This window comes from Epinephelus fuscoguttatus, linkage group LG16 (genome assembly GCF_011397635.1).
Source record: "Epinephelus fuscoguttatus linkage group LG16, E.fuscoguttatus.final_Chr_v1".
Lineage (NCBI taxonomy): Eukaryota > Metazoa > Chordata > Actinopteri > Perciformes > Serranidae > Epinephelus > Epinephelus fuscoguttatus.
The window spans coordinates 21,463,812-21,491,527 of record NC_064767.1 but is presented as its reverse complement, the minus strand read 5'-3'; the positions used below and the strand labels follow the sequence as shown (position 1 = coordinate 21,491,527).

The 27,716-nt window shown below is 42.7% G+C and overlaps 2 protein-coding genes across 2 annotated transcripts in view; one reads left to right on the top strand and one right to left on the bottom strand.

The window, feature by feature from the left end:
* hpse2 (heparanase 2) overlaps positions 1 to 4,152 on the bottom strand; it is a 78,195-nt gene extending 74,043 nt beyond the window's left edge. Inside the window, exons 1-3 of the mRNA XM_049600869.1 lie at positions 3,589 to 4,152; positions 1,475 to 1,629; positions 222 to 383 (exon numbers count right to left, since the gene is read on the bottom strand). Coding sequence (XP_049456826.1) covers positions 222 to 383; positions 1,475 to 1,629; positions 3,589 to 3,875 — 604 coding nt within the window. The 5' untranslated portion in view covers positions 3,876 to 4,152. The remainder of the gene's footprint in view (positions 1 to 221; positions 384 to 1,474; positions 1,630 to 3,588) is intronic.
* Positions 4,153 to 8,062: 3,910 nt separating this feature from the next.
* On the top strand, positions 8,063 to 27,625 carry LOC125903745 (metal transporter CNNM1). The gene is made up of 10 exons (XM_049600868.1): positions 8,063 to 9,528; positions 14,448 to 14,591; positions 15,660 to 15,800; positions 16,001 to 16,170; positions 16,389 to 16,488; positions 20,293 to 20,438; positions 20,985 to 21,228; positions 22,719 to 22,823; positions 24,949 to 25,050; positions 25,391 to 27,625. The coding sequence occupies exons 1-10, from the start codon at positions 8,064 to 8,066 to the stop codon at positions 25,468 to 25,470; spliced, it is 2,697 nt and encodes an 898-aa protein (XP_049456825.1). The 5' UTR covers position 8,063; the 3' UTR covers positions 25,471 to 27,625.
* The last annotated feature ends 91 nt before the right edge of the window (positions 27,626 to 27,716 follow it).

The window sequence follows — 27,716 nt, the reverse complement described above, 5'->3', positions numbered from 1 at the left end:
CTCTATCCATCCCCACATTCCTCTTTTACAAATTACATTTGTCATTCTGAAAGCTGATGGTTTACATTGGCATGCTTTGAACCTTGTGTGAGTGCACACACACATGATCGTGCATGACCCACAGAGTCCTGACTTTGCTATGTGAGCATGGACAACATGTTTGTCAGGATATGAACACGCATGCACACAAAAGACCTATTTTTGTGTGTGTGATCTCCTACCTGTTATTGTGATGTTGCTGTAGATGTTGGACAGTTGCTCTTTAAGCAGAACGAGCTGTGTGGTGGCGGCCTTCTCCCTCTGCAGCTCCAGCATTATGTCAGGGTGGTTGGCCACTTTACAGCCTTTCTGTTTGTCCAGTGCGATGTCACTACGCACTATATCTGCAAGCAGGCATACACCGAAGAAATTAACGTTACTTTAAAGTTGTTAGTGTCGTGGACTTGACAATTTTATATTCATGTTGCTATTTTCATCAAACAGTAAAACATTTGTTTGTTCAGTTTGATTTAAAATTTGTTTTGTGCTACACGTCATAGGAGCTAGACACTGTACTGAAATGTATGACATTTATAAAATACAGATGGAGATGTGGGCTTTTGCCTTGGTTGTATCATAGGGACCTTTTTTTGTTTGTTTGTTTTTCTATGTAGAATAGGTGACCTGATGATATTAGGTTTGGCACTGTGCTAACGGACTTATGATTTCTTAATGTTTGTGTTTATGTATTTGTCTTTTGTGTTGATGTTCTTACAAAAGAAAAACTTCAATAAAAAATAAATGACAAAAAAAGAGTAGAGTAAAGCTTGGACCACCTCTTGTCAGAACAAAAACAGAAAATCTCTATGGTAATTATAAGGCATATATTTATTTTAAAGTAACACCACTGTATGTTATAGGCTACCAAGCCATATATTATGTTACAAAAACATCCTTAGTGCCCCATACACTAAGATGGCTAAGTATCACCTACACCTAGCTGAAGCTAATACAAATAAATACAATACAAATACATAAGCCTTATGATAAGCCCAAGCTTTGTTGACACTGTTTTAAAGAGGTGTTAATTCAACTTTTACGGCCATTTTGGAGCCTGTATTGTAAGGGTGCAGTGACATAGCCAATTGTGTTATACTGAGAGGTCTTTTTAATATTTTGTCGCCTCCATATAATGAGGGTAAATATTAGAAACACCTCCCTAAAACTATTTTAATAAAAAATTTCACATAACACTTAAGGAGGATTCATTGTAGGTTGGTGGTCGGTTATAAGCGCGCACATTTTATCACAAAATGGCGGCTATGTAAGGTGAATTAACAATGTCACATTAGGAGGAAATATCAATTCTGCATTAAACTGTACTCGGTGCGGAAAAACAGAGACAGACAGGAACAAACGCCTACATATCCTGTTAAAGTCCGTCACAAACAGGCCTACACATTATCAGACGAAGAGAAGTGTCGTGTCTAATCACCGTCTTCGTAGTTCTTCAGGTAGTAGTCGGGCCCCGGGCCTCTGAACTTGGCAAGGTTCTTCTGGTTGTTGAACTGCAGGAAGTCTGTCCGCTTTCCGCCAAAGCGCAGGAAGGCAGGCGACAGGCCCCGCGCCAGGGTCACGAGCCGCTTGGAGCTACGGACACACACACGGGACAAAATGACACTTACATAAGTTATATTACACGCAAAGTCACAACTTAAAATAGTAGGCTATCTATATTTGTGGCTTCAATTTATAGTCACATTCAGATTTAAGAGAAGCAGAAAAGCAGTCTCAGCTCACAGGCCCGTGTCCACCACAAATAAAGACAGCCTAACACTTTAACAGACAGATTACAGGTCATTTATCTTTGCTGTGACTGTTAAAGCACCAAAGGCCCATCGCTACACTTTTTTCTCTTTGACAGCGGGCCCAAAAAAACAGGCAGCAACTTCAACTTCATCCATCATCCTGACGAAAAAACATTACAGCAGGTACAGTGAAGCCCGAGAGGCGAGGGATTAAAACAACACACACGTAGCTAATGTCTGAAAAGTTTTTACTCTGCACTGTTTTAAATTAGAAGTAACAAGGAATTCCCCCAATAATCTGTAGCTGCTACTTTTATTTTCAGCTGTCACTGACCTGTTAAAAACAGTCATTTGCCTTTTTGTGCTTTCTGCATGTGAAACATAATAAATTGCCACTGATATCAAATATAATTGTTAAAATTATAGTTTACTACAAATAAAACAGCATGGAAAAATAGCAGTTTAGTTGTATGTGACATTTAAAAAGTTACAATCCAGCACATGTGACGTTTTAATGTTTACAAAACGATTAAAAGTACATGGAGAACTTTTATTTTGTTGCATATCATTGGATTTTCTATCACAGCCTACGTGGCAGTCGGCATAAGCTCCACACAATAAATTGACGGAAGATGCACCAAGTGGCGGCCGACAGGCCTGCAGAATGCCGGAGACACCGCTGGATGTTATTCAGCCTCATCAACCATTTCTCACACTGTAGTTGATTAAGGTAACTATATTAATTCTGTATGGATTGAATAATAACCAACCAGCTCAGACAAAGTTGTAATGGACTATATGTGACAGAGAGAAATGGTGACTAGGAATGACACCATGTGGACATGTGGAATTGAAAATTAAAAATGTTCCTAAGCATCTATTGTAAAATAATAATACAGTTTTCTTTAATTCTAGGAGGCACAAAGAGTAAAACTTGATGTCCTCACTTTTTTCCAGTATGTTTCCAGTTTATGAAATTCACTGTTTAAAATTATGTAATACTTGGCCTTCTAGATCATCTTCTGTATAGGTCATATTTAGATCTGACGGTGATACAATGTGATTTAGAAGCTGAACTAAATGTGACTAACATGTCCCTTCCAATCCATCACACAATGAGTCTGTAATCTTGTCAGTCAACAGTTTGGATGAGTGATTTGGCCATATTGTGTAATTTAAAAAGTCATTATTCATAATCAAGGTCAAAACATGTGCCAATGGCGCATGTTTGTGCGTCTGTGGTGAAATTTGGACTGTTTTGAGAAACGCACTGAGGTGGAAAGTCACAAAACTGAATGAAAGTTAGTCAAAATTTAGAATGCACTGTAAAAGAATATTGCAACAACATGGGTGGCATTGTGAGCAAGAAGTAAAAGTGGATTTTTAAAATTGTTTTAAGAGAAAATAAACCCTCAACCGCAATAGCTGAAATTAACATTTTGCATTATAGACTAGACGGACACACATTTAACTAATGTTAACTGGCACGCTGCATACTCTATTGTGCACTATAGCAGCAATAAACCCGGAATAAAAAGCCTTTGGACGAGTCGTTCACCCTCTGCAACGCCTTATTAAATTATCTGATATGTTTGGATTCTGCTAGTGTATGAAAATCATTCAGCAATGTGGAGCACCGGATCACTCACTGCCCTGAGTGAGGAGGAAATGTGCTGGCTCGCTCCATGACAAGTCAGACAACGTGGCTGCGTGCGTAATGAATAAAAGAACCACCAAACATTTCAGAGGTGGACACGGATACATACAGATGTTGGTGGTGAGCGCGAAAGCTTCGGGGTACCTGAGAAAGTCCAGCCAACCGTCTTTGATGATCGAGGGGTCCAGCTGCAGGGAAAGGAAGTTGTCGTTGAGGACTCTGATCGGACTGCGTGTGTTGACATCCAGGAGAACCAGCGTCCTCTCCATGAAGCCCGGCCGCTTCCCACCGGCTGCAGACCTCTGATATGTGGAGGAGGAAGAAGAAGAAGAAGAGTAGGAGGAAGAGAGCACCGATTGCACCAACAACGTAACCAAAGATGCCAGCCACAGGGAGGACCATGGGAATACGCACGGGGAGGATTTGGGCATCTTTTTGGTTTGGAGAGCAGGGGGATCGGCGCGCGTAATGAGGCTTGAAGGTGAGAAGAAGAAATAAACAACTTGACAAACTTTGCTGCGGCGAAGTTCGATGGTGGTTCTTTACCTCGGTCTCATCGATCTGGATCTGTCTTCCTGTCTAGTTGTCTCACCCCCTCTGCCCCCCGCCCCTCTGAGTATTTTTGGGAGCTGCTCACAAGAGCGCACGCCCCGAGACTGCCTTCCCGGTTGCGAGAGCCAGAAGCTGGGAGGAGGAGAGGGGGCAGCACCGCCCCTCTAAGGTTCTCTGAGGTACATGGGTACAAACTGCTCCTAATTAGTTCTCTATAGGATTAAGAGGTGGGGACGCATTGTCTTCTAAATACTGAAGAGACAGGAGTGTTGTTCCGATGAAGTTAACACCAATATTTCTCTTAAATCATGTGTGAAATCCAATAATCGAAATATAATTTTGTTGGCAACCAAAGTTAATTCTGCAATTAGGCTTAGTAAAACCAGAATAGTGCTTAGCATTAACAAGCAGCTGTGCACGTGTACATGTTATTAGGTCATTATGATGTTAATGATGAAGACTTTCTGGCTGGAAGAATGAGTAAGCCGCGTTGGCTGACGCACCAACTTTGGCTATTGTGAAGATAACTGTCTATAATTCATGGAAAGATAATTATTCATATGAAGGAAATCATGATTGAGAGTCAAATTTATACAATACTGATATGAAAAAAGTAACTACAGAACATGTTCATGCAATTTAAAGGCTGCGTAAAGGCCTATCCAGGGATGTGGCTGATGTTACACTCGCTGAAGGTCAGATTTTCCCATCATACATTCACTATAATGGCCTAAACTCAAATGCACATCATACTTAAAAGCGACTACTGACGAAAGATCGCATCATATTTACAATGTGCAGACACACTGTAAGTTCATGTTCCAACACAAACCCGATGTTGCGCCTACAGGAGCCTCTGGGCTACCAAGTTCAAGAGAACAAAAGGAGACGTGCTTCAAAAAGAGAAAAGATGCAATCTTGTCAACAGGATATCTCATGCCTAAATTGTTTTGACAAACAACTGATTGGCTGCACATTTTAAGACATTTGGAGATTGCAACAGGGACAGTTTGGCCCCCTCTCAAATACATTCAGAACCAATTTGGGATTTAAGTTTCTACACATGGAACTCACCTATAAACTCTTTATATGACCGATCCAGATGTTTCTGGTGCACTGGTGAGCAAGAAAACACACCAAACAAAGTGCAGCCTATTGTGATTTCTCCAGGGCGCAGCGTTCCAAAGTCTCCTCCGGCGGTCAGTGTAGCAAAAAGTGGTCGTCTGAGGTCACTGCTGTCTAACAGATGAGCAGCAAACTACATGAGAAGAAAATGTACCGAGTAAAGGCCCGATTTAATCTTTTCATCCCGGCCTATAACACCTACTCACGAATACTATAAACCGTAAAATTATCCAAGGTGTTAACGTTTCATGTTTTACGCACGAACGTTCCCATTAAAAGATTCCAGCAGGGTGTTTTTCTCTTGTGTTAATTCTTAAACTAGACGTGAAAAAGCAAGTGAGTCACTTCTGAGTGCCAGATCCACTTTACAAATACAGCTGTGGCACAAAGATGGATCCGGCATGAACAGAATCTGAGACTCATTATGTTTCCTTCTTTATCTGTCCCATGATATACAAATATCAGATGATCTTTTGCGTCATGTTGTCGCTTAGCTGGACGTCACAGTCAACATGTGGTTTCAATAAGTTTTATTATCAATAGAAAGGTTTCTATTGTTCCTAACTAATATATTTATGCATTGCTTGAATTAGCTCTTAAATGTGACACTGCGCTCTGACACATCTGGCGTGTCACTGATAGTAAAAGAAAATTAAAAGATAACGAAACATCAATATTTTAGAATATTTTTTTTAAAAAAAGGAAATTACACGTGGGCCTGCGAGTATGGCGTGGTTTTCTTTTGACTGTTGGAGCTATAATAGTCTTTATATTGTTTTTGCTGTGGATGTTGCACCGGCTGTAGGATGGCCTCTCTTAATGATCGAGAGTTGGATAAAAAGTGAAAAGTTTTTAGCCTAACTTTTGGTTTTGTTTTAAGAGGCTGAGATTAAAACTAAAAAGCAGCACCATGGCTCTGCACGCACTTTGCTGGCTCATATAATTTACTGAATACACAAAGGAAAGATACAAATATATTGGGGGTATAGTTTGAAACGTGTAACTTTACTCCATCGGTTCAGGCAACAGTTTATTTCTGCAGCCAGTTATGAATTAAAATAATTAATCAAACGAAAATCTCCTTATTCGTGTGAAAACAAAATCAGACACCGGTGGTTCTCCGAAAAACAAGCAACATTATATCCCTTAAATTATAAGTTTTGAAGGCTGACTTTGAGCACAAATACGAAAATGACTCAGTTTATGGGGAAACATTATCTTATGTTGACTGTGACCTTCAAAACATTTTGTTTGGGTACACATTATTGCTGTCAGTATTGATTTAATTTCATATTTATTCCGGAATTTGCATTGATTATACATTGAGGACACCCGCGCGTATTTGTTTGTAATTATATTCCAGAATTTTAACACTGTAATAAAAGTAGACTATAAAATGTGGGAAATCCACAAGCTCCCAATTATTGATCGCCTGACAGCAAAGGAAAATGACATGTTCTTATAAGTTTATAATGCGATTATAATAAGTTTAGCCAAACGCACAGGCATATCCTGTTGAGCACTATGTGAGATGTGTGTCCAAAATTAGCCATTGTCTTTGTTTCAGTTTGCCTGGGCCTGCGTGATTCTGTTATTAATCTATCATTATGGATATGTGATATCGAGAAAAGTTCATATTACGACATAAATAATGTAAAAAACGAGGAAAATGCAGCTTCTATCTATTTATTATTTATTTATTATGAAAGAATAAATTCATGTGCGTTTTTACACGGAGATTTTTAAACATTTTTGACAGGCAAATAAATGTACTATTTAGTCCGAAGGTTATATAGACATTTAAATTACATGATAGTTTTCCTTTAGGTTATATTTTTTGCCTTCCGATGAGAGCTGCTGGCAAGCCGAGGGATTGTTTATTTCTTGTGTGGAAAGTCTTTTCCTCCAAATGTTCTGGTGGATGTGTGGCTGATGGAGAGCAGAGAGAGCGTGGAAGTGTTTAAGACTTGGCACGACTCTGTTCTCACCTTCAGTTTCCGACCTCGTAAACCCGACAGGCTGTGACCATCGGGCTGTTGGAGGTTGGAGGAGAGCAGCTGATCAGTGTGCGGTAAACAGCCTGGTGATGGGGATAATGATGACTTATTTTTCTGGATATGAATTCATATTTCATATTGTTAATATTAACATTTCTACTTCATATACAGTGGCCTTACTAACAGGTCGGTCTGTGTGTAGCCTATAATATGATTCAATGGGGTATAAAAGTTTATGTGACAGCCCATTTCAAAGCTGTTGGATCAAAATGCATTCCTCTAAAATGTGTTAAGAGATTGTAACAATTATTGTATTTGTTAAGGGGCATGACTGTTAAAAATAAAACTATAATTTTATGATAAATAAATAAATCCACACATTAAGCTGCCGCGTGTATAGAGCCTGAAGTCTACTAGGTTTAGTGAACAGTGCTTGTCAAACTGGGCTGCAGTGAAACAGGTGATAATGCTGCCATCTAGTGGACAAGTCAAGGCAGCAAAGTATTTATCTAAAAATATTTGTGACTCTTCCACAGATGCTGCCTCACAGATAAAACATGTTGTTCCTTATATATGATCTAAATTACGTTTGTGGTCAGGCGCTAAATTATGTTTTATGTGTATTTTTTTTCCTCAGCATTTATTTATTTGTTTATTTATTGCCTAATAAATGGTTTCTATGGTGAGGGTCATGTTTGATCCCGTGTGTGTCACATTAGTCGTCCATGGCTGGGCATTTCCTGCCTTCTATTTTTAGAAAGTGGCAGAAAGCAAATATGACAGGCTTACGTCACGGTTTGTCATGTATATTTAAGGACTCTGGTGCCCCTCTCCTCTTCCTCCCTCTCTCTCTCCCTCTGTAAGGTACCCATCCTCTTCTTCATGGATATGGCCACCCAGATGCTCCATCCATCCCAACAGCACACCACGTGACCCAGTCCTCCCATGTCCTTCAGTAGTTCATTCAGCATGATGGCTGCGGATGCTGCGGATGCTCTGTGCTGCATCCTGCATCCGCGCCGGCTCTCCCTGCTCTTCCTCACCGTCACCTTCTCCTCTCTGCCGGCCCCGACAGCAGCGCTGCTCGGCGTCCGGCCGGAGGACACCCAGAGCGGGGAGCTGTCCGTGCAGGATGGGATGCTGAGAGCGTTGGAGGGGACCCGCTTCATGCTGAGGGTTTACTACTCCGCATCTCCAGCTACGGAGCAGCATCCCAACATCAGCGGCAGACCTGATGCGGCTCCCGCCGCCCCGTGGATCGCCTTCATAGAGGAGCCAGATGGGGACGGCGGGGACACGGAGAGGCGGCTCCGGTCCACAAGTAATCCGTGCGACGAGGAGAATGCCCGAAGCTCTGACATCGAGCTGCTGGGCTCTTTCAGATCCACCTCAAGTCACAACTCAGTGTTGGTGGAGCTGCTCGCTAAAGACCTCCGCAGAGGGGAGGTGATCAAATACTACTCCATGTGCGCGTTTGATGGAGTGAAATGGGAGCATTTCAGCACCAAAGACTTCTGGTTGGCGGTGGTGGAGAGACCTCCAGAGGCAGACGTTTGGCTCCAGGCGGGTGTCTCGATACTCTTGTTGGGGCTGTCCGCGCTCTGCAGCGGTCTGAACATCAGCATCCTGGCCCTGGACCCCGTTGAGCTGCGGGTCCTGCAGAACAGTGGCACAGAGAAGGAGCAGAAATACGCACGGAAAATAGAGTCAGTGCGTAAACATGGGAACTACATCCTTTGCACCGTGGTGCTGGGCAACGTGCTTACAAACACATGCTTTGTGGTGTGGATGTGCCAGATTTTAGGAATGACTGCACTCTCAACGGCCTCGTGCACCTTTGGGATATTCTTCATAGGCGAGATTTTACCTCACTCCGTGGCGTCCAGGCACAGTCTCGCCATCGCCTCCAAGACCCTCTGCGCCACCCGCCTGCTTATGCTGGTGTTTTTCCCCATCGCCTACCCAGTCTCCAAGATCCTGGACATCATGCTGCACCAGGAGATCAGCAACTTTTACACCAGGGAGAAGTTGGTGGCCATGCTGCGCGTCACAGACCCGTACCACGACCTGGTCAAAGAGGAGCTCAACATCATCCAGGGAGCCCTGGAGCTGAGGACCAAGACGGTGGAGGACGTGCTGACCCCGCTGTCAGACTGCTACATGCTGTCCTCGGACGCCGTGCTGGACTTCTGCACCATGTCGGACGTGATGCAGAGCGGCTTCACACGCATCCCGGTCTACGAGAACGAGAGATCCAACATCGTGGACATCCTGTTTGTCAAAGACTTGGCCTTCGTGGATCCGGATGATTGCACTCCCTTGAAAACAATCACTCAGTTCTACAAGCATCCCATGCACTGCGTGTTCAATGACACCAAGCTGGATGTGATGCTGGAGGAATTCAAGAGAGGTAACCCCACTTTAAAATCAGTTTTCATGAAGCACTCTGCAGGAGGGAGGTGTGTCTTCTGTTTTTACATGTCCAGAACTTATGAGTAAGGAGTGTCTGGTGTGTGAGGCGCCATGTGTGTGTTTTGGAACCGTCTCAAAACTATGCATCCTGCTACCTAGGAGTTAAATCTCTTTTGAAGTGACTGTGATACTTAAAAACTAAATTTCAGTGCAGAAGTCAATGTATACATCAGCCCATTGGCCCACAGTGGGCCTGCCAGTGAAGCCCTTTGATCCCCAGAGCAGTGAGAGCCACATGTGAAATCTGATATAGTGTCACACAGTGAGTCTGGTTCAGCCAGAAGTTAGAGGCTACCACAGACTAGAGTGGGGTTATCTTAAGAATTTATGTAGTAGGAGTCATTTTCCCATGGCAAAAACACTCTGAACTTTATCTGCCCCCCCCCCTTTCCTGCTTGTTTCCTCTTTACTTATCAGACCATGTGTATCAGTTATCGGATCCACGCTTTAATGTGATGTCAAAAAAGAATTTAGCATGAGCGGAGGCATTTACCCTCACTGGGATGGCGGCAGAGGCGATGAACAACATCTCTATCTCCCTCTGAATCACACATCTTTTGTCTGATTAGCATCTCCGCTGATAAGTGCAGTCACAGTATTACAGCACGCCGTCCTTCGTACACATGCAGTGATGCACTACCAAGCAAAAGTGTGTCGCCTCTCCCCAGGGACCCCCTTCAGTCTCAGTGATAACATTGACTGTGATGCTGAATGGATGCCCTGCGGTGTGCAGCTCAAAATGCTCTCCTGATGCTGTCACAAGGTAAAATGGAGACGAATATATGAGATATGAGGAGCTACTGGAGCGGCTGTTATGTAAGGATTTCATTGACACTGGCTTGTGTTGAGGGGGGATTAAGATGTGAATCTGTTCATTGACAAAGAGAGCTCAATAGATGTTGGTTGGAGGCAGCAGTGGACCAATGAGACAGTGAAAAGAGACTGTGGTGACTCTGGCACGGTCATAAATTAGTTTGCCACTTGCAGGTCAGGAGGTCTACAGCTGTATTTCGTTCAGGATTATGAAGGAGCCCTTTGCTCTGACACATATGATCCATGGGCCCCCAACCTGAGCCTGTGTGTTTCCATACTGTGTGTTATTTATAGATAAGCAGGGGTGAAAAGGTAAAATCAGGCTTCACCTTTAGATTGTGTGTGTGCGAACCTAATTATCAGCCCACAGTGACTTTGAAGCTTCTTTCGCTCTGTAGGTCGTTGCCATCCAAACCTGCAGAGCAACCCATGAAAAATTCAGCTGCGACCTTTCCCCTTCCCCTCTCGCCTCCTTCTTACTTTGCTCTAATGGATTAAAGCCTCCCGCTGTTCAGGAAGCCTGGCTGGGAGCTGTGGGGGGACGTCTCACTGAGAGAGGTGATGGGCTGGGGTGAGGTGTGTGTCGGAGGAAAGGATGGAAATGTCAGCAGTAATGAAAGAAATGTAAGGGAAGGCTAAGAACATACTGTGCAGCAGAGAGTATGTACAAAAATCATTCAGACAGGAAGCTATGCCTTTTACTTTTTGCATCTTTGGCGAAAAGGTTTTATCAGCAACACAAGATCTGCTGTAAATCTTTAAATGTATCAGGGGGAGATATTCCCTTAGAGGTGGGAGAAGGACTCAGGTAATGTTCTTTCGTAAAAGTAGCACCACACTATGTAGACTCTACACAAGTGAAAGTACTGCAGTCTAAATCAGGGTTTCAGGGGCGTAGGTGTCGTTTCAGCACGGGGGTGGTACATATCTATCACATTTATTATGCTGATCTGTTCTGTACACACAACATCTAGTGTACGTCCATCCGTCCTGGAAGAGGGATCCCTCCTCAGTTGCTCTTCCTGAGGTTTCTACCACATTTTACCCTGTTAAAGGGGCTTTTGGGGGAGTTTTTCCTTATCTGTGAGGGTCCAAGGACAGAGGGATGTCGTATGCTATAAAACCCTCTGAGGCAAATTGAGATTTGTGATATTGGGCTTTATAAGTAAAACTGAATTGACATATGCCACAAAATTGAGCAACAAACACACTCATTTTTTCTGCACCAATTTGTGTCTTGTCTGCGGTTTATAGCCTAAATGTCTTCAATTTTGTCAAAATAAAAGTCCTCTGCTATTTTCGTGCTTTTACTGGGAGACACAAATGCGCATGTCCCCCCGAAATCCACCCCTAAGGTTATATTGTTATGCAATCCAGTCTTAATTATTAATGCACTAACATGTAAGTGGTACTTTGATTTTGTAGTTGGTTAGGATGAAGCTAATATTAACAGTTCCATGCACCATTGGATAGTTTAATTAAGAACAAAATGCTTCATATTTTATGAGTGGATCATGTATTTTGAATGTAAAATTTTAATCTCAACAGTAAGCAGTAAAAATGGGCGTTACATAAATATGGTGGAATAAAAAGTACAATATTTCTCCCTGAAATGTACCAGTGTAAAGTAGTATAACATTTATTTTAGAATTTTATTTTATTTTATTTTATTTAACCAGAGAAAACCTCTTAAGTTTAAAATCTCATTTTCAAGAGTGTCCTGGCCAAGACAGGCAGCAATATAAGTTACAGACAACATAGAACAAAAGCACAGAATAAAAATATATAGCTCTAAAACAAGCAATGTAAAACACAAAATGATATTACTATAAAGAAAGGCCAAAAAGTTTGTTGACATATGCTATAAGTGAACCATAAAAACTACAAATGATTACAAAGACCAGCTGAGATACACTCTGACATTTTTATAGAGATGACTGTATCCAAACATCCCGCAGCAGTGCTTCAAAATGTCCAGGAACCAATGAGTGCAGCTTAAAGTCCCTCTGCAGAAGATTCCACATATAAAGAGCTGCATACATAAATGCTCGCTCGCTAAACTCAAAAATACAACTCAAAATTTTACGTAAAGGTCCAGTGTGTAGGATTTACGGGGATATAATGGCAAGGATTAAATATAATAAATATGTTTTCTTCAGTGTATAATCACCTGAAAATAAGAATCATTATGTTGTCGTTACCTTAGCATGAGACGTTTATATCTTCATAGGAAGAGGGTCCTCTTCCAACGAGTCTGCCATGTTGCTCCGCCATATTTCTACAGTAGCCCAGAACAGACAAACCAAACAGTGGCTCTAGATCATGTAGATTTGTGTTTTCTCACATCGGCCACTGTAGTTCTCCTAGATGTACATGCTTGGCATACAGGGGAAGTTTCACTGGCTGCAATCTGTAACTTCACTGATATATGCCACTGAATCCTCCACACTAGACCTCTAAGAGCAGTGTTTGAGAAAATGTAGTTACTTCCAACACTGCATATAAATCTACCAAAGAACACACTAATTGACATACAACATCATAGAAGGCAGCCATGATGGTATAAATGTGCGCATAAGTTGTTGTGTCTGCATGTGAAGATAACAGGGAGAAAAAAAATAGTTGCAGAAATATAAACACTGCATTATTTCTGTATTGTTTGGCTGCAGTGTTTGCAGAAAAGTCAGCAAATATGCACATCATGCAGCACAATCATATGCAAACACACAGTATAATGCATTATGAATGTGCAACAACACAGACTGGAGGAGCCTGGGAAACTGGCGGAGCAGAAACATTTGCAAAGGGGACATCCATGGTAGACCCAGTTTTGCCCCGGGCATGTGCGTCTGCGTGTGTGAGTCTGGTGAGTGTGTGCGTGTGTGCCGTTCTGCAAGAGTATTATGTAACATTTGAATGATGTAATGCCGTGCCCGGGCACATCAGCAGCTGATGGCAAATCCACCTCTGACTCACCTGAGCTCTTCAGACAAGCTGACCTGAGCACCGAGTACAAGCTCGTCATCTCAGCCAATCTCACACAGTCGGAGTTTCACGTTGGGAGATGGTGGCTGCTGCTGCCTGTCAGTCAATCAGGATTTTTTTTTTGTCTTGTTGCAGTGGATTAAAGCATTTGATCCATTTTATCCCCTGGCAGTGATCCCCTAAATCGGCCCATCTCATATGAGCCGCTGATTTTGTTCGAAGTAAGGTCGGAGACCGATGGAATCTGTGCTCTGGTGATGTCATAAATTTGGTTAGATAACTTGTTTGACGTAAGACGGACCATGACAGTGATGGTAATGATAACAACAACAACAAAAAACTACATTATATCCATAAAGCATAGTAACAGTGTGTTGTTAATGTGTTCATGAGAATTCGTCCTTCTCTCCCGGTGATGTTCGAGTGCGGTGGCAACTTCAACTTCTTGTCACATTTGTTTCATCAGCTTGTTCCGGAGACGCTGTTGGCGAGCTGTGTCATTGTATCTGGCAGACTTGTCATGTTCAGCCTAACGCTCACTGAGAGGGAGCACTGGGTCTGCTCATGGATGTGTAAAGCGTATATGTGTGTATGTATGTGTGTGTAACAGAGGTGGCAGCAGCATGGGCAGTTTAGTCAGCAGATGCAGGCATCCCCAGACTGATTGCGTAATCTCAGTGTTTACGTAAGCGCCCAAGTCTTCCAAACTGTCAGAGTGTCTACAGACTAATCCCCCAAATGCCCACTTTCTCCTCGTCTGAGTCTGACACACACACACACACATACACACACACACACACACACACACACACACAAGGGCAGTCCTGACATTGGCATAATTTCACATTCAAACTCTCAGATAGATCTCTCCTGTGGCTCCAGTTGGTGTATTAATGCTGATTTTCATCTTGACTGCACAGATCCAGTTGGAGGCTGTTGACTCGTGTTATTTTTATCCGGTGACGTTGCCTCTCAGCCCCATTGCACGGGCAGTTTTTAGCCTGAACTGACACTGTGGAAAACAAACTCACTCCTCTTTTTCTCCCCTGATGACTGCAGGTAAGTCCCACCTGGCTGTGGTGCAGAGGGTGAACAGCGAAGGCGATGGAGACCCCTTCTATGAAGTGATGGGCATCGTCACCCTGGAGGACGTCATAGAAGAGATCATCAAGTCTGAGATTGTGGACGAGACAGACTTGTATAGTACGTACGATGCAGAAACGCACTGATTATGAAACTCTGAGTTTTCAAAGTCACTGTTGCATTAGCTGTGAATCAATGTAATTATATTCCCTGCTCCCACACTGAATAGATTTTCTCTCAGTTTGTCGCAGCAGCTGACAGACTTTATTCAGCTCTGTGGTCCACCACATCGCAGCAAAATGCTCAAATCAACAACATGTACTATACAGCGATGGTACACTGGAATTTCATTTCTTCCACCACCTCCTGTTCTGCCTTTTCATTAAACTATTGATCCCACGTTCCCTCCCCTGCTGCTCCCAGCTCCTTGCTGATGCATAATTAAATAATGTGAATAAATGGCCCAATCTCACAGATAATCACCATAATCCTCTCATCTTTAATTGGCTGGAAAGGCTCTCCACAGACAGGAAGTCAAATGCCAAACTCCCTTCAATTCATATCTAAGCTGGTCTCTTAGTTCCCTCACTGAATTTCACTACTTGCAAAGCACAATGAGGAAACAAGTACAAAAACGCTATGGGCATTTAAGTGTGCTGCAGTTTTAATTACATGCAGAGGGTGTTCATAAACTCTAGTTTTTGTGTGTCTGCATGTGCATAATTACACGTGTGTATGGCACAGGCGAGCTAATCTCTCCAGACTTCAGGCATTTATAGCACACCAGCTGTTCCTGCTGCAGCTATGATGTATTTAATGGAATATAATGCATTTAATGCTCCACGCATCTGCAGAGGATCAGTCAATTTATCAATCAGAGGTGGATAATCTCCTGCTATCTGCAGCTGTGGATAAACATACTAATATACTGTATGTGTGGTGTTTGGTGGCACGCAGCACATAAAGCTGCAGCAACTAATGAGGTCAGCAGCGCCTTAGAGCAGCTTCTAATTCCTTGTAGTGCCAACAAGAATACTGTACTTATGTGGCATATCTCATCAGGTAACCAAATTAGTGACAGATTAACACCTTTCCTTTCCTCAGCTATTAGCAGAGCATTTATGAAATGTGAAATCCGCACTGCACACCATGCAGTTCATGTGATTTGTGATCTGCGTGTGTTCACAGCTGATAATCGGAACAAAAGGCGAGTATCCAACCACGAGAGGAAGCAGCAGGATTTCTCCATCTTTAAAGTGGCAGAAAATGAGCTGAAGGTGAAGATCTCGCCGCAGTTACTGCTCGCAACACATCGCTTCTTGTCGACAGGTAGCATTTTCTTTATACATGTTTGCATCTACTGTGTGCTGCAGTGTTTGTGGGTGCAGAAAGCAAAGTGCTGGATAAAGGACAAGGTAATAGGGCAGGGGACACGGTGTTCTCTCTGACTTTTGTTTTGGTGTGTGTGTGTGTGTGTGTGTGTGTGTGTGTGTGTGTGTGTGTGTGTGTGTCTACATGCATCCATCTAGAGGTGGAGCCTTTTAGGCTGTGTCACCTGTCAGAAAAGATCCTGCTGCGTCTCATCAAACATCCCAGCGTTGTGCAGGAGCTCAAGTTCAACCCCAAGAACAAGCATGCGCCTCAACACTACCTCTTCCAGAGAAGCAAACCTGTGGACTACTTTGTTCTTATTCTGCAGGTAAATTATTGCAAATAACACTAATGACAGTAAACCAGAATGTTGCAGATGAATCCTGAAACCAAGCGATACTCTGTTCTTTGCTCAAGTTGTTATAATTACAGTGTTTGTCTGCATAATTCTGCGTGGGAGGCCATTAGATGAGTAATCAATTCAGTGTGTATGTCACACCACGAGCATGGGGCTAATGCATGTAAATGGCTGTGCTGATGTTGCAGGGCCGGGTGGAGGTAGAGATAGGAAAGGAGGCTCTTCGCTTTGAAAATGGAGCGTTCTCCTATTACGGCATGCCGGCCCTCATCTCACCCCTGCCTGTTGGTAAGTAAGTGCACACATGAAGCATTATAGATCGATATCACAATGAGGGCGATGATGATGACAACGCCGACAGTTTAGCAATAATAATCAGAAAACAAATGCGGTGCCGGTGGCAGACGTGTATGTGCTGTCTAAATCCCACCCAGTGTCTGTACAGCGTCAGCCTGCAAGAGCAGCAGCAGCAGCCGTGGGAAGTAAGTAATTAAAAGAAGTGATTTCAGAGAATTTCCCAGTGGAAGGACATGACCTGCACAGGATTATATGAAATCCAGCTAAGACTGCAGAGCAAGCAGACAGCCTGTCTCTCTCTCTAGCCCCCTCTGTTTCTTGTGGCGGTTGTTTGCATGTTTTGCATGTGTGATGTTCAGGGTGAGCTTAAAGCAAATTGGACCCCATTAAAATATTCGAAAATCCCTTCTTAGGACATTAAAGAATCCAGAATTTTCCCTTAAGCAGCTGCAGAAGTGTCACATCTCAAAAGAGTGGTCTTTTTTTCTTGCTCTCTCTGAGTCATTACTCTCCAACAGCATTTCTTTCTACTCAGCTAGGCAGTACTCGAAACCATGCAGAATATACAGTACAGGCCAAAAGTTTGGACACACCTTCTCATTCAATGCGTTTTCTTTATTTTCATGACTATTTACATTGTAGATTCTCACTGAAGGCATCAAAACTATGAATGAACACGTGGAGTTATGTACTTAACAAAAAAAGGTGAAATAACTGAAAACATGTTTCATATTCTAGTTTCTTCAAAATAGCCACCCTTTGCTCTGATTACTGCTTTGCACACTCTTGGCATTCTCTCCATGAGCTTCAAGAGGTAGTCACCTGAAATGGTTTTCCAACAGTCTTGAAGGAGTTCCCAGAGGTGTTTAGCTCTTGTTGGCCCCTTTGCCTTCACTCTGCGGTCCAGCTCACCCCAAACCATCTCGATTGGGTTCAGGTCCGGTGACTGTGGAGGCCAGGTCATCTGCCGCAGCACTCCATCACTCTCCTTCTTGGTCAAATAGCCCTTACACAGCCTGGAGGTGTGTTTGGGGTCATTGTCCTGTTGGAAAATAAATGATCGTCCAACTAAACGCAAACCGGATGGGATGGCATGTCGCTGCAGGATGCTGTGGTAGCCATGCTGGTTCAGTGTGCCTTCAATTTTGAATAAATCCCCAACAGTGTCACCAACAAACACCCCACACCATCACACCTCCTCCTCCATGCTTCACAGTGGGAACCAGGCATGTGGAATCCATCCGTTCACCTTTTCTGCGTCTCACAAAGACACGGTTGGAACCAAAGATCTCAAATTTGGACTCATCAGACCAAAGCACAGATTTCCACTGGTCTAATGTCCATTCCTTGTGTTTCTTGGCCCAAACAAATCTCTTCTGCTTGTTGCCTCTCCTTAGCAGTGGTTTCCTAGCAGCTATTTGACCATGAAGGCCTGATTCGCGCAGTCTCCTCTTAACAGTTGTTCTAGAGATGGGTCTGCTGCTAGAACTCTGTGTGGCATTCATCTGGTCTCTGATCTGAGCTGCTGTTAACTTGCGATTTCTGAGGCTGGTGACTCGGATGAACTTATCCTCAGAAGCAGAGGTGACTCTTGGTCTTCCTTTCCTGGGTCGGTCCTCATGTGTGCCAGTTTCGTTGTAGCGCTTGATGGTTTTTGCGACTCCACTTGGGGACACATTTAAAGTTTTTGCAATTTTCCGGACTGACTGACCTTCATTTCTTAAAGTAATGATGGCCATTCGTTTTTCTTTAGTTAGCTGATTGGTTCTTGCCATAATATGAATTTTAACAGTTGTCCAATAGGGCTGTCGGCTGTGTATTAACCTGACTTCTGCACAACACAACTGATGGTCCCAACCCCATTGATAAAGCAAGAAATTCCACTAATTAACCCTGATAAGGCACACCTGTGAAGTGGAAACCATTTCAGGTGACTACCTCTTGAAGCTCATGGAGAGAATGCCAAGAGTGTGCAAAGCAGTAATCAGAGCAAAGGGTGGCTATTTTGAAGAAACTAGAATATAAAACATGTTTTCAGTTATTTCACCTTTTTTTGTTAAGTACATAACTCCACATGTGTTCATTCATAGTTTTGATGCCTTCAGTGAGAATCTACAATGTAAATAGTCATGAAAATAAAGAAAATGCATTGAATGAGAAGGTGTGTCCAAACTTTTGGCCTGTACTGTAGGTGAATGGAAAAGACCTAGCCTACATAACAGAGTACTTCTATGTCTAACACCATCAATCGTCTCTTCAAACTATATGCACTGGAGATGTATAATTGCTGCAGAAATCCATGTATTTACCCCTACTCTGTTAGCTTTAAAGGTCCAGATTTTGGGGGATTTAGTGACAGCTAGTGGTGAGGATTGCAAATTGCAACCAGCTGAAACTTCTCCCGGTTTTTCCTTCAGTGTTCATTGTTAAGGAGGTTTTTACTAGGAGCCAAATTATGAGCAGAGGTGCCCTATTCTCCAAAACAAATGGAGCAGCTGATTAAAAGCGGTAAAAGCACTGAATGAAGCAGTTTCATGCTACAAATCATTGTTTCTCTGATGTTGTTCAGCTCCTCTGAGATAGCCGCTAGCCCTGCACTTGCTAGTTTGTGCTCACCTTTCTTCTCTGATAACTTCAGCACCCAGTTGCACAAAACACCTTAAGTTTTCTCCTTAAGTATGACCCTAAAGACTTTATTTTTCCTAAGCTGCAGGACTTACTTGAGGGTGTTGCACAGAATCCCTTAGAAGGATTCCTTAGGACGTCCCTCTCCCCAGCAATCCTTTCCAGCCCTTCCTGAGGGAACCCAAAGCGTTCCCAGGCTAGATGAGATATGTAATCCCTCTATCATGTTCTGGGTCTGCCCCAGGGCCTCCTGCCAGTGGGACATGCCCAAAACACCTCCAATGGGAGGCACCCAGGCTCCAAGAGTTTGGTTCCAGAACCAGTGCTGGGCATGGAGGTGAGCCCAAAGTTATGTCTAGTTGGTACTGTCCACCTCCCTCCACACCAGAGAGGTGACGTTTCACATCCCCAGAGCCAGTCTGCGATGCCAGGGATCAGCACACTTGGGGCCCCGCCCCTTCCTGCTGCCCGGCACACAGTGTCCCAGACCCTGATTTCTGACGCTGCGAGTGGTAGTCCCACAGAGTCTTTTGTGTAATGATTTAACTAACTTCAAGGGATTCCTAAAGTATAAGAGTAACATAAGGAAGAAACCCTAAATACTTAAGTGAACATTTTAAGGAAACCTGAAGGAAAAGACATGTTTTGTGCAACTGATTTTATTTAACAAAGCCTTAACATGGACTTGAAGGGAAATCTTAACTTAAGGTGTTTTGTGCAACCGGCCTAAGATGTTCAGGAGGTTTTTTACCAGGAGCTGAATAGCTGGGAGTTAAATGAAGCAGTTTCACGTTAAAAAAATCAGTGTATTTTGGATGCTGCTAGTTGCTAACTATGGTGGCTGCCACAAAAATGCAAATGGCCCGATCTAGAGTCAGTGTTTGGTTTGTCCATTCTGGGCTACTGTAGAAACATGGTGGTGCAACATGGCGATCTCCCTGGACGAGGAAACTATGTAGATATAACAAGTGGCTCATTCTAAGCTAACAAAAACACAATTCGACACATTCTTACTGTCGGGTGATTAAACACTACAGACAATATACTTATTATATTATATTCCATTTCTGCTAATATATCCCGCTAAATCCGACACACTGGACCTTTAACTGAAAGGAAGTTAGTAAAAGACAAAAGACATTACAAGTTTTCTTCTTCTGTTCTGTTCAGGTGCGAGGTATAGTTCCCGGGGCAGTGGTCTGAACCAATCAGATTCCTTACTGAGTGGAGGCAGTGTGGGTCAGCTCACCACAGGAGGAGGGGCCTACTTACCAGACTACTCAGTCCGTCAGCTCACAGACCTGCAGATCATCAAGGTTATAAACATGAACACCGACAAACACAACACAGAAACATCCTGAAAAAACATAAATTACTGTTATTATAGTCTCAATTAAATGTATAATTTCCTGCACAGTTAAAGTAAAAGAATGGGAGCACAAGCAGGCGACTGCACTTTCAAGCTCCCCCCATTTAATCTTCAAAATTCCTCAAAATTCAAACTCTTCCTCTGCTGCAGCGTTTGCCTTTGATATGTCCTAATCCCTGATTCTGACTGAACACAGACATCCTGTCCCTCGCTCTCCCCTCTGTACACCCCCTTCCCTTTAATCACTGGGGATAATTGAGCTCCATTTCAACCATGAATATTTTAGCCTTCAATGATGGATGCGCCCCCTCGCTTCACCTCTTCTGCCCTTTTTTTCCAATACACTTCATGTCCACATACACTGGGGTTAGACAGGTATAAAGGCAGCCATGCACACACACACACACACACACACACACACACACACACACACACACACACACACACACACACACACACAGAGATCTGATACTCGCTGTTTATGCCCCCACAGATCACCAGGAGCCACTACCAAAACGCCCTAACTGCCACCAGGATGGACAGCTCCCCTCAGACACCGGATGCGGTGGATCCTGATGCTAAGGGGAGGACTCCTGTCCCAGAGGCCCGCTCACACAGCATCGCTCTCCCCCTCACGCACACACACACTCGACTGGGGCTGGCACGCCTTGCACATCTCCATCCCCATGGTGGCCTTCGTAACACCTCCCAGCTCAACGAAAGAAACCGCATCGTTCGTAAGTAGTGTAGATGCTTATGACAACATGCTGACTGTACAAATTGTGTTTACATTACTGTGATGCAAGGCAGTAATCATAATATAGATTGGGGGTGACACTCCTCAATACTGTGCATTTTTCCTATGCGGCCCTCAGTCATACGCTGGTTCCCTAAAAATGGCATTCAGTCATCAAAACTCCCAAGAACCCCTAAATGATTTTCCGTAACCACTTATCCTATTAGGGGTCTTGGGGAGCTGGAGGAGCACCCAGAGGAAACCCATGCTGACACAGGGAGAACATGCAAACCCCACACAGAGGGGCTCCTTCACCCCGCGCTTGAACCCCCGCCCTGGGTTTGAACCCGAAACCCTCTTGCTGTGAGGCGACAATGCTAACCACCTTGCAGCCCTACATATAACCATTTGGACTTCCCATGTCCTTCAGAAGACGGGACATAAAAAATCTTTAGTACCTGACATCACCATCTGCTCCCTCAGTGACACCACCTCTCCTCCACTCCCTCTCAAAAACATCTGTTTATTCCCCTCCTCGGCTTAAAACTGGATTTCCTCCACAAGCTCTTTGCTCAGACACAAAGTTTGTCACGAGCACCACAACATTTCCCCTGCTCTCTTTAAGTTTCAGAGGGGATTCTACTGCTGCACTCACAGTTAGTCTCTACGGATAAAAGCAGCAACAAAGCCCTGAAATGTAAATGATGAGCCAGCTCCATGAGGCTTAATATGAATTTCACAATTCATCGTTGTGGTGGAGACTTCTTTTGAAGAGGAAGAAAGAGGAGGTTCAAAGGACCAAACACACTGATTGGAGTGCTTTGTGAGCTAAGGGCCAAAAACCTGTCTGACAGGAGCAATGCATGATTAATGTAACTGTCCGACTGGTCAGGAGCACCCTGAAAACTGATGATCTGATGACTGGCAGGTGCAATGATAATAAATTCTGTAAATAAAAACCCAAAGTCGTCATACCAACCCTGACACAGAATTTCTTGCTCATATTTATAACATCAGTAAAAAAGGAATCCTATAAATTAAACACTCACAGTGACTCACTCACTGGTGCAAACATCAACCAATCTGTATTGGTTTCAAGGCTTAAAGGATTTCGCACATACCATCTGTCTTATGCTGTGTGCAACACGCCACCCACTTTGTGCATGTTTGCGTTAACGTCACAAAGAAAATCACTGGACAGATGGTTCCGTTGGTGGTCAATAAAAGAGAAGCATCCACGTATATACCGCCAGGTTTTATATTCAGTCACAACGCAGCGGATTCTACCAATTAAATCTCCTCCACTAGTTCAAGCTCATCTTTAGTTGGAATTTAAACCACATACTTTTAACCCACGGTCTTATTCAACTTCTGACTGGACCCTTAAAAACCCACTAACTGTTATAGTTCTCTACCTCCCTCTGCAGGCAGAGCTATAAACCAGCTGCTGCTATGCGGCTATGACTGATTGATCCAATTCTGTCCTCACAGGCAGTAAATCTGACGGACAGAGGAGTCCGAACGATACCGTGTTCCTCCGCATGGATGAGATTCCCTACATCCACGAGGACCGGCCGGAAAGTTATGGAGAGAATGGTGAGTGCTGCAGCATGCGTCCTGACAGGAGGAAACAGGCTCATGAGTCTAACTGACCTTTAGTTTGTTCCTCTGCAGGAGTGCACAATGTCCAGAAAGTTTCATTTTGTTTGTTTGTTTTATAAGAATTATGTACTCAAGATACATCGACTGGGATGATTTAAAGAAGCTGCACTAAGAATCAGTTTTAATTGCATGTCTAACTTGCAAATATACAAAAAATGGTGGTAAACAAGGATTAAAAAAACAAACCAGCGCTCAGTATTTTCCTTTGAAAGTTTTCAGGCAGTGTAATTAAATGACATCAAAGAATTATTAAGCATTTGAAAGAATTAATAACACACTCTTCCTCTAACACATGAACAGTTTAGTCCACATACAATAAACCCCATCTTTTTTAAAGTCAGTACACTCAGGAATGTTGCTGCTACGACTTTACTTGTCAGCTTTTGTTAGAGGAGGGACCAAGTCATTGTTTTGCAAGTCACAAGTAAGTCTCAAGCCTTTGCACTCAAGTCCCGAGTGAAGTCTTTAGTCCTAAACTGTCCTTACAAGTCATAATGTGCAATTAATAGAGTAATAATACATCAAATTTACAAAAATCATAAATGCTTTTTCTATTCTAAAATGTGTAGTTATTTAGTGTGTGGAATGGGTTAGAAACAGAAATGAAAGTGTGTAATACATACATTAGATTAAATAAATGATTTAAACACAAGATGATTAACAAATATAAAACTTAAATAGGAACATTAAAAGGGTACACAAAATCTGTTTGGGATATTTGGGCAGACAATATGCCTATATAATGTATATATACATACACTCAGATTTATATTTTTCTGTATGATTTAAAGGGAGCTGACAAAAACAATGAATGTTAAATTTAAATTTTGTGTTTTACAAGTTGGAAAATGACCAAACTAAACTAAAGTAATACAAGCATCGCCTCTGTACATCGGGGGCCGGCACTATTCACTACGCTACCAACACCCCCATAACTACCTCTTTTCCTCTTTCCAAATTTGACAAAATAGACATTTTATGTAATATGTAATTATGTAATGTATGTTGTTGTGTGTTTTATGTTTTACAGTCAGGTCCATAATTATTTGGACAATGATGCAGTTGTCATCATTTTGGCTCTGTACACCACCACAATGGGTTTTAAATGAAACTGTAAAGGATTTGCAAACAAGTATTAAAACTGACTGTTTAATTGATGATTATGTTAGTTTGTCCAAATACTTATGAGCCCTTAAAGTTGGGGGACTGTGTGAAGAAATGGTTGTCATTCCTACACGGTTCATACTACGTTTTTGAAAAAAGCCTTAAATGAAAGCTGAGAGTCTGCACTTTAAGCAGGTATTCATTGTTTCATTTAAAACCCATTGTGGTGGTGTACAGAGCCAAAATGACGACAACTGTATCATTGTCCAAATAATTATGGACTTGACTGTATGTCTAGGCTAATGTTAACCAATGAAACCCATGTGAGCTTCTCTGGAAATACCGAGTATATTTTCAACACATGCTCACAGTGACTTTAGCTTTCTAGAAAACTCCGAGGCTTTGGTGTTAGTCCGCAGATTTTAGAATTAGTGTAGCAAACTATGGTTGAGAGTGTTTTCACCTTTCTGTATGGTACTGTCACCTAAACAGTACATCCAAGAATACACTCTATATATGGCAAGTAAAATAGTTGGCAAGCCACAAAATGCCTTGACCCGACTCTTTACAGAGAGGATGGGGAAGGAAGCAAGGAGTCTCTTGGCAGATAGCTCCCATCCTCTGTTCAGCCAGTCTGAGCTTGAGCTCTGGGAGGCACTATAGAGTCCCTCTGGCAACTAAAAATATATTTCAGATATTAATACATCATCCCAAGTGCATTCAGTATTCTTAACAAGGTGACTGCTGAGTTTTAAACCATAGACAGACAATGAGCTGATCTCGTGTTTAGTTGTTTTGTAATGATTCTATATGCTTGTCTGCTTTTCATAATGTTTTCTTGTGTGTATGGTGAGCCGAAGACAAATTTCCATCCAAAAATATTCTCTATTCGATTCTATATTGAGTCACATTGCAGAGTTGATGACTCTTCCCTCCCTTACCTTCTCTCTTTCAGACGTGCCTACAGAGTCTCAGCCCTCCACCTCCCCCTTCATCAGCTCTCTGTCTCTGTCCAGCTCGGAGGAGAACATCGGGAAAAAGCTGTTGCGTAAATTGAGTGAGTAAACCATTTGTCACCGACACTGATGCGACAGCACACACCCACACACGCCATTAGATGCGCCCAAACTTCTGGAAACAGTGCCGGGGGTATCTTAGCAACAGGTGATGTGTCGTGTCCCTCGCTGCAACCTACTCCTCCTCAGCAGAGCAGATTCTCCAGATGCAACCATATGACTCATTTACTTGTATTTAATGGTTTGAGGCAGCAGCCCTGATGCTTAGTGCAGCTGATGTTATTCCAGTTAATGGTGATTACAGCAGGGTTAATGAGAAAGGAAAGATAAAACACATGATGTTTTAACCAGTAATGACCTGAATCTCTCCTCCGTTTCTAGGTAACAAGAGGAGGAAAAAGTCTCGCGATGGAGACAAGAGTTTGGAAGAAGGTTCAGAGCAGCCGCCGGTGACGAGCTAGCACAGTGACACCGAGGATGAAGCTTCCTCCTCTGCATCACTCACTGGTTCTCCTTACTAAACAACCACCCCCTCGTAGACTCCCTCCATGCTCCGACACAACTCTCACAGGAGACTGAGCCATCTTACGTGATGTAGCCACCAGTAATACTCAGGTCCCCACTGGCACATGCTGTCCCACCTCTGCCTGACTTCACACCCTTAAAGTGATTGCTGATTATAAGTGGGACAGATCAGACAAAAAACTTGATTGGACAAATCTAAACAACATAGTATTGGATTTATCCAGCCTTACACTGGACTGTACGGAAGTTCTCTTCACGTGTTTTGTCATTAACGGGGCAAATCTTGTCATATAAGCCTTCTAATAGTAGCTTTATACATTCAATCATCTCATTTAAGCCATCCGGACTCTACAAGATCTCTCAATACGGAGCCCTACACTGTCCTTAAATAATATCTGAGCCAGATTTTACTTGATCAAACAACGAATAAAACAATTTTTATTATTTAGTTATTATACGGCAGTTCCCAAATACTGAAAATGTTTGCACAGGGAATTGTCCTAATGTTGCCATAAAGGTGCCACCTACTGCCAACAGACACACTAGCCATCAAGCCAACAAGAGCACAATTTTTACGCCAGATTAAAAGAACACAATTATAAAAGAAAGCCATAAATTAATTTCCAGCTTGAATGACTACTTACTGTAAACACTGACCTCTCGGAAAGCTTAGAGGGGCGCATGCAATTTTGCCTGTGCTTGAAAAACAATTTCTTATCTGATTTTTATATTAAAGTGTCAGAGTTACCTAAAGTAATTTGATGATAGCAATATAAGTCATCTTGCATGTTGTAAATGGCTACCACACACACACACACACACACACACACACACACACACACACACACTCAGTACATGCATCCTTCCCCCTTCCCACACTGAATCTGTCTAGTATGTCTTCCCATTAAAACATTTCCCTCACACTGCATATGTACCTGTATGGACACAATTTTAGTCTTTCTATCCACCTTTTCTCTCGATGTTGTCACCTTTTTAAAAAACATGAGCCTAGAACACGTAGCGGCGATCAACTCCACACCATTAGAAGCCATATAAGCCACTTTTCTGTGTAAAGTTCATCTCACCGAAGCTGCATACACCAATTCAATATAAGCTATGGGTTCGGGGTCTTTGGGTCGCTGGATCCAGGTGGATATTCTGAGTATTCTCAAGGACAGAGTAGTTGCTATTTGCATGTTTGTTTATGCTGCTTTTACTGTAGAAACATCCCCTGTAGAGAGCTGTGTTTTCCCATATGCATGCTTAAGTAAAGGGATGCATGAGTAGGATGATTTGCAGTAACTCCTCCCCGCACAGGCGCAGTGTGCCACTTACTGATATCTAAAGAAAGGGTATGTTTTAGAATGAGCCTGAGGTTTTGAAAAAGTTTAGTTAAAGTGCAATAAATACTGCAGCGAGGCAGTTTTCTTTTTAACTATTGTTACTACAGCACAAAGGGACTTGAGAAAGGGTCAAAGGTCACTGTATCTACCGCAGAGGATATCTGGGGCATTCAATGCTGCTTACTGAAGGAAAAAATTAAGCCATTGTTCTATAAATAATCCGCAATAATGAAACAGTGATTTGATCCTTTTTGAAATGTGTTCGCAGCGGCTCAGGTTGGACTGAGCTGCTCTGCATTGTGAAATCTTGGCAGGTACACCGCTCAACAAGAACAGAGCGCAAGATATGAAAGAGGAAAGCAATATGACGCACACTGACGTCAAGCCACCGCCTCCCGTCAAACACACACTCACACATATGCAGGTGGTGTTTCGGGACACTCAGTGACATAACTCATGCTGCCTGGTAAGGCTATGAAAGTACAAAGGATACTGCGCTGCTAAGCTATTCGCATTGACCCCTCTATGTACACAGAGCATGCAAGGGGAAGTCTTTTGATCTGGCAACTGACTCTCAGTAAGAGGATTTGAGTGAAGAGAGATTTTGCATCTAGTCAACACTGATTTCTATATTTGTGAGGATTGATATATTGTTTAGGATAAAAAAAAGGCAAAGTTTTGTAATGTATTATTCAAATGATTATATAAGCTACCCAAAGATATCAAGAGACAGACCATATGTTCTACACAAGGGATGGTTAAATTATTAATAAATTGACTTAACTATTATTCTTGTCTGCTTTGTCTTGTTTCCACCGTTTATAGATTTAAATTTAAAC

Excerpts from the sequence above, each read along its gene's own strand:
- LOC125903745 (XM_049600868.1), top strand. The coding sequence starts at position 8,064 with ATGTCCTTCAGTAGTTCATTCAGCATGATGGCTGCGGATGCTGCGGAT. Across the intron at positions 14,592-15,659 it reads GGACGAGACAGACTTGTATA|CTGATAATCGGAACAAAAGG; the intron begins GTACGTACGATG and ends GTGTGTTCACAG. Across the intron at positions 21,229-22,718 it reads CGAAAGAAACCGCATCGTTC|GCAGTAAATCTGACGGACAG; the intron begins GTAAGTAGTGTA and ends CTGTCCTCACAG.